This window comes from Grammomys surdaster, unplaced genomic scaffold, assembly GCF_004785775.1.
Source record: "Grammomys surdaster isolate TR1022 unplaced genomic scaffold, NIH_TR_1.0 166, whole genome shotgun sequence".
Classification (NCBI taxonomy): Eukaryota; Metazoa; Chordata; class Mammalia; order Rodentia; family Muridae; genus Grammomys; species Grammomys surdaster.
The window spans coordinates 3,017,333-3,024,037 of NW_021604614.1; the positions used below are offsets into that span (position 1 = coordinate 3,017,333).

At 50.6% G+C, this 6,705-nt stretch overlaps 1 protein-coding gene across 1 annotated transcript in view; it reads right to left on the reverse strand.

Annotated features, from left to right (window-relative positions):
- Positions 1 to 6,705, reverse strand: part of Castor2 (cytosolic arginine sensor for mTORC1 subunit 2) — a 35,425-nt gene that overhangs the window by 1,874 nt on the left and 26,846 nt on the right. The window contains exons 3-7 of the mRNA XM_028766165.1: positions 2,517 to 2,710; positions 2,202 to 2,334; positions 1,694 to 1,817; positions 703 to 813; positions 290 to 372 (exon numbers count right to left, since the gene is read on the reverse strand). Coding sequence (XP_028621998.1) covers positions 290 to 372; positions 703 to 813; positions 1,694 to 1,817; positions 2,202 to 2,334; positions 2,517 to 2,710 — 645 coding nt within the window. The remainder of the gene's footprint in view (positions 1 to 289; positions 373 to 702; positions 814 to 1,693; positions 1,818 to 2,201; positions 2,335 to 2,516; positions 2,711 to 6,705) is intronic.

Sequence of the window (6,705 nt, forward strand, 5' to 3'; positions counted from 1 at the left end):
ACTGGGGGATTCTAGGCAGGGGCTCTACCACTGAGCCACGCCCCCAGTCCCACTGTATTTTTCAGCTTGCGGGATGGGGTAAGAGCCCTCTGGTAAAGTCCACTCATTGATCTCCCGAGGCCTTCCTATATATGTCACACCACTGGCAAGGGATCTGTCAGAAGAGGGGCTTCAGTCTCCTTTAGCATCAATCTCCTGTCTAGACCACTACATAGGGTGGACCTGGCCAGGCGCCCTGGGAACTGCCTGCCTGACTCTTGCATAGAGGCGTTGGAGCCCTCGGGCTCACCGAATCCCAAGGGCTGTCCTCCTATTCGCACCATCTTCCAGAGCTCTCCAGATGCACTCGTGAATAGCAAATGACTCGGGAACCTAGAGAGGAAGTAAGAGGCGTCTGAGGCAGGGCTAACTGGTTCTCCCCCTGCTCTGGTGTATCTCAGGTGGGACAGAGTCCAAGATTAAAGGACGTGTCGGTGCCATTGGCAGCAGGGTGGGAAGCTAATGCTGGGGTGAGACACTGGGGACGGGTGGCTTTGGGACTATGGTTCCAATCTCCACTTTGGCACCATCTTGCTGTGGACCTGGGATGACCCCTGCACCTATAGGAACAACTCCAGTGAAGGAGATAGGGTGGACGGAACAGGAAGAAAGTCCACGCTCCCGCCCAGACCCCCTGTCATATCCACACAGGGCCCTGCTCACCTCTGCTGGGTCTGTACATCCATCACCAGTGAGATGTAACCCTCGATGAGTGAGAAGGAGAAGAAGCGGATGTGGCCACAATCGTCACTGGCAGCCATGGGGTCCTTCACTCTGGGGATCAAGAAGAAACCGTGAGGGTGGGGTTTCCTTCATGCTATCCGCCACCCACCAGTGTGAGAGGCTGGGCTTGGGGCGTGTCTTGCCTCCATCAGAAGCCCCCGGAAGTCTTAGACCCTGAATGTTACAATATCAACTCGCCAGGCAAGGCGGAGCCACTGGTGTCATAGTGGCATGATGTTACTGGGGTAACCAACCACTTCCTGCTTGCCTCTAGGACCTGCTTTACAGGAGGGAATTCTGTAAACCAGGTACTGGAAACCTGGTCAAAAGCCCGTGGCTTGGGAGGTTACAGGCCCTTGGGAAAAACCTAGTTGTTATTTTGCCTTCTAAATATTTATATTCATGACTCATGGATTAGTGCTGCCCTCAACTTTAGCGAGGAGAGCACCTTTCTGCATCAGGCGGCAGTTAATGCCGAGACTCACCTGGTTAAGGCACTGGGGGAGACTCTTGAGTGACCAGTCCTAAATGAGACATCTGTATTAACCCCCAACCCTACCATCAAGGTTCAGAAAACACCATGAGAGGGTAGGAAGAATTTAATAGCTAGATAGGCACATATACGCCTCCCCCTTCAGAGTGGGCTCTAGGGTAGAAGAGTCCCTTCTCCACTCAGACTGGGCTCCTTGGTGCAACCAGGCCTCTTCTCTTAGACTTGCTTCTTGGGCAGGTCTGTGTGTCTCCCCTTCAAACCAGGCTCCTGGGCAGATGGTGCCTCCTCCCTCAGACTAGGCTTACAGTTAGAGTTAGGTCTTCTCCTTCAGACTGAGCTCTTGGGTGGAATAAGGTCTTTGCCCTCAGACAGGGCTCCTGGGTGGAACAGTATTTCCATGTCTGTCCCCTACCCCAGCACCTAACCCCAGGGACCTACCCATTGGAGTAGAACATCACATCCATGAGGAGGGTGGCAACGGCGGGCAGCGTGTCAGGGTCCAGGCTGGTGACGCAGAACCTGTTGCTTGGGCTGGATAGTGGGTGGATCACTGGCCTCTGGACTGGAAGAGGATAGGACACAAGTATCAAGGCCAGAGTAGAGCATCTGTGTGTAGCAGTTGGGCTCAACCTTAGCTTTTCCACCCCCAGCACACACACTACATGGATTCTTAAGTTTCCCTTCAGGACCCTGGGCCTTTGTACATGGTGTTCTGGTTGCTGAGAATGTCCTAGCCAACAGCCACCACCTGGCTAAGCTCCTTGTGCTCCAAGCTTCAACTCCATGGTCCCTACTGCAAGTAGCCACCCTGAGGCACTGTGAGCTGGTCTGGTCTGGGAGCGATCTCTGGCCATTGCTGGCTGCATCACTTGGAATCCAGTGAACAGCAGGTGTCTTCTGAGAGTGGGACCTTCTACTGGGGACCTTTCCCTCCATCCCAACTCACCCATCTTGGGCTTCACAAAGCCATTGGTGATGCTGAGGTTCTCAGCCGCGACCGTTTCTCCATTGACAACCCGTAGGATGGTGAACTCCGAGGACAAGGTGTGAGTGACGAAGGGCAGGTCACGCTCTCGCACCTGAGGACAGGAAGCAGAGTCTCTGAGTCCCAGATCTCCCCATCTCCTGAGGTGAGGAGTGGAGCAGCAGACGGGACAGGAGAATGAGTGTGCTAGAAGCAGTGTGTGTGTGTGAGTGTGTGTGTGTGTTACACGGAGAAAGTTGGGATTGAGCACGGCCACTCACCACGACGTTGACTCACCAGGATGAAGTCAGTCTGATAGGTGGACAGCATAAACACGGAGATGTTCTGGTCAGCCAGTGGGGCGATGACAGACTTGGCAATCTTTGTCACACCGATGGGCTGGGAGCTGGAGAAACTCCCGCCACCAGACACCACGTTCAGGGCCAGCCAGGTGGCATCAGCCACGCTCAGGTGCTCTGAGGAGGGCAGCTCTGCAGGGGGTGAGGGACACAGAGGAGAGTGTTGATGACATGGCTGGGGCCTGGGTATTCCCATGTCAGACCAGGCCGAGTGCTCCAGGGGTAGGCAGAGGTGGATGGATGGCGGAGGCCTTAAGAGACTGTTTTGTCTGTTTCTGGGTCTCAGTTTCCTCATTTAAAAATATTTTTATTTATGTGTGTATGTGTGTGTGTGTGTGTGTATGTGTGTGTGTCTCTTTGGGTATGTACAGATGACTGCAGTTGCTGAGGAGGCCAGAAGAGGGCGCTGGACACCTCCCCCCTCCCCCCGGAGCTGGAATTACTGACGTTTCTGAGTCACCAGACATAGGTGCTGGGGACCAAACTCAAGTCCTCTGCTAGGGCAGCAAGTGCTTTTATCTATTGTGTCACATCTCCAGCCCTTAGTGTCCTCATTCAACCAACAAATGAGCCAAAGGTCCCATCTAAGGAGGGCTAAGTAGGTGACATCCTGGATGGCAGATGGTATGCCAGGTGCCTGAAACACTTGTCAAGTTGTTTTATCTGTGTCCGGCTTTAGTTTCCTTCACTGTAAAGCAGAGTTGGTAATGCCATAGTGAAGTCCTACTTCTTTTAGAAGAAGTCTATCTTATTACTATTATTTTATGTGCGCGTTCTCTTCTTGTTTGTGCACTAAGTGTGTGCTGGTGCCTATGGAGACTGGAAGAGGGCATCCGATCCACCGGAACTGGAGTTAGAGATGATTGCAAACCACTGTGTGGGGCCCGGGAATTGAACTCAGGTCCTCTTAACTACTGAGCCACCTCTCCAGCCCTGAATTCCTACTTCAATGAAAAATTTAATTTGATTCTAAAGACTATTTTTTTTGTTTTTTTATAAAATTTAAAGAAGCTTTCCTTTTTTTTTTTAAATTTATGTACATTGGTGTTTTGCCTGCATGTATCCCCGTAGACTGCATTTATACCTAATGCCCTTGGAGGCTCGAAGAGGGGATCTCATGGGGCTAGGGTGGGTTACAGATGGGTGTGAGACACCACATGGGTGCTAGGGATGGAACCCAGGCCTTCTGCAAGAGCAGTCAGTGCTCTTAAACCCCAAGTTATCACTCTAGCCTCAAGATTTATTTTATGTCTCTGTGTGGGTGTGTTTGTGTGTGGGGGTGTAGGAGTGTGCACATGTGTGTGGAATCACGCACACAGGTGAATGCTGTTACCTTTGGAGGCCGGAAGAGGTCATCTGATTCCCTGGAACTGAAGCTATGAATGGTTGTGAGCCACACACATGGATGCTGGGAACCTGTGACGGTTTGTATGTACTCGTCCCAGGGAGTAGCACTATTAGAGGGTGTGGCCTTGTTGGAGTAGGAGTGTTACTGTGGCTTTAAGACCATCATGACCATCATCTTAGCTGGGCAGTGGTGGCGCACGCCTTTAATCCCAGCACTTGAGAGGCAGAGGCAGGTGAATTTCTGAGTTCGAGGCCAGCCTGATCTACAGAGTGAGTTCCAGGACAGCCAGGGCTACACAGAGAAATCCTGTCTCGAAAAACCAAAAAAAAAAAAAAAAAAAATCCTAGCTGCCTGGAAGTCAGTCTTCTCCTAGCAGCCTTGAGATGAAGAGGTAGAACTCTCAGCTCCTCCTGAACCATGCCTGTCTAGATGCTGTGATGCTCCCACCTTGATGATAATGGGCTGAACCTCTGAATCTGTAAGCCAGCCCCAATTAAATGGTGTCCTTTATATGACTTGCTTTGGTCATGGTGTCTGTTCACAGCAGTAATACCCTAAGTTGGGTCCTTTGCAAGAGCAGTAAGTGCTTCTAGCCACTGAGCCATCCAGCCCCTTATTGGTTATGTTCTATGTGTGTGTGTGCATGATGCATCTGAGTGGGTGTGTACCCCATGGTGTGTATGTAGAGGTCAGAGAGTAACTGTAACCAATACCCATGTAGCTATGTTTTTAAACAGAAACATTCCCTTCTGGAGGAGAGCTCCGGAAAACACAGGACGTCAAAAAAACTCACAAGGCTCTGGGCATGGTGACACCAACTTTTAATCCTAGCACTAAGGAGCTGAGGCAGGTGGATCTCTGTGAGTTCAAGACCTGCTTGGTCTATACAGTGAGTTTCAGGCCAGGCTTACCATAGTGGGACTACGCTCACCAAAACAAAGCAAATAACAAAATACCCAAACTCCAGACCTCACAGGGCTCAGGAAGATCCTGAAACTTACAAGACTCCAAAGCCGCTAATACAGTTGCTAGGGAAAGGAGACTCTCTGTGGTGGAGCTGCCTTTGAGCTGTGTGGGAAGCTCCAGGGACGCAGTTCATCACCCATGCTGGTCAGGGCTTTTGGTGATGCAGCTGCCTTTGTCTCCTCCATGTTCCTGTAAGTAACCCCAATAAACTTACTGGCTCAATAAGCTAGACCGGGGTGGAATCCGTTCTTGGATCTGGCACCATGTTTGTTGATGTTTTCCCCAGGGAACGTCACACAACACCGTGTATATGGCACCTCCGTGGATATGAACCCAGAGACTTCATACAATCCCAGGCTCCTGCTAAGACCTTACGACCCCATTCTTGTCACAGAGTAGGATAGCGATATAGCAAGAAGTGGACTGTGATACAATGCTCACAGCAAGGAGCCTGTAGAGGAAGCATGGGTGTCCCCGCCACACAGATGCTGGAAAGAGACCAGCAATTTGCCTAATATCTCTAGCCTGGGAACAACCAAGCCAAGTCCCACAGATAAAGAAAGACAAGTGGGGTATGATGGTGCACACCTGTAATCCCAGCTCCTTGGGAGGCTGAGGTAGAAGGAGCTTGGATTCCAGGCTAGCCTGGGTTACATAGTGAGCTTGAGTTAAAAAACAAAACAAAACAACAAAACAAAATAGATACACACACACACACACACACACACACACACACACACACACACACACACGTACATACCAAAAACCAAAAACTAAATTGACAAAGGACTAAATAGCTAAGGACACAGAGCGTTTGGTGGAGTGGCTTTCTAGCACCCATAAAGCCCTGGGTTCCAGCCAGCACTCAAAACCAGTCTAGCACTTGGGAAATGGAGGCAGGATGGCCAGGAGTTTAAGGTCGTCCTTGATGCTACCCGTTTGTGATATATGAGATAATGCCTCAAGAAAAAAAAAAGGCAACCAACTAAAAAAGATTCAAATTTAGTAGACTCAAAATATCCAGGCCCTGTCTTGACCAAAAAGAAGACACAAGAGTCCCCAAAGAGATGGGGTTGGGAGTGGTGTTAGAGACTAGGAAGGGGAGGGGGGCTGGGCCAACCACCAGAAAAGATGGTTTGGGAGGAGGGGATGCTGAGTGAAGTCCATCAGAATCCTCTCTGCCTAGCTCAGTCGCCATGGTGACCACAGTCTAGGAGAACCCTATTGGTCCTGATGACTCAGAAGGACCTGTGGTCAGCAAGCAAGGGATGGAGAGGCAGCCTGCTTCATAAAAGAGAGAAAAGAGGAAGAACCAGTGGATCGGTAATCCCTGGGCCTCGGTGTCGTGGACTCCCTAGTGCCCACGTGGTAGGAACAGGATTCCTAAGCCCTGGCCCTGCCCAGATCTCGTCTCAGTTCTAAAATTCTTTTCTGTGTGTACATGTGCCCATCTATGTGGAGGTCAGAGGTCGAGCTGGTGTCTTTCCTCATCACTCATACCTTTAAAAAAAAGTTATTACTGTGTGTGAATGTATATGTGCAGGCCTGTGTGTGTGTGTCATGGCATCCATGTGGAGGTCAGAGAATAACCCGAGGGAGTCAGTCATCTTCCGCCATCGAGGTTGTGGGGATGAAACTCAGGTTGTCTGGCTTGGTTGTGCCCACCCTTACCCACTGAGCAATCTTACCAGTCTGTGTGTTTTTGAGACAGGATCTCTCACTGGACTAGACTGGCTGGACATTGAGCACCAGGAATCCTCCTCCCTCTGTAATTCTACTTTTGGTTACAGGCACTTACCATGCCCAAGTTCCT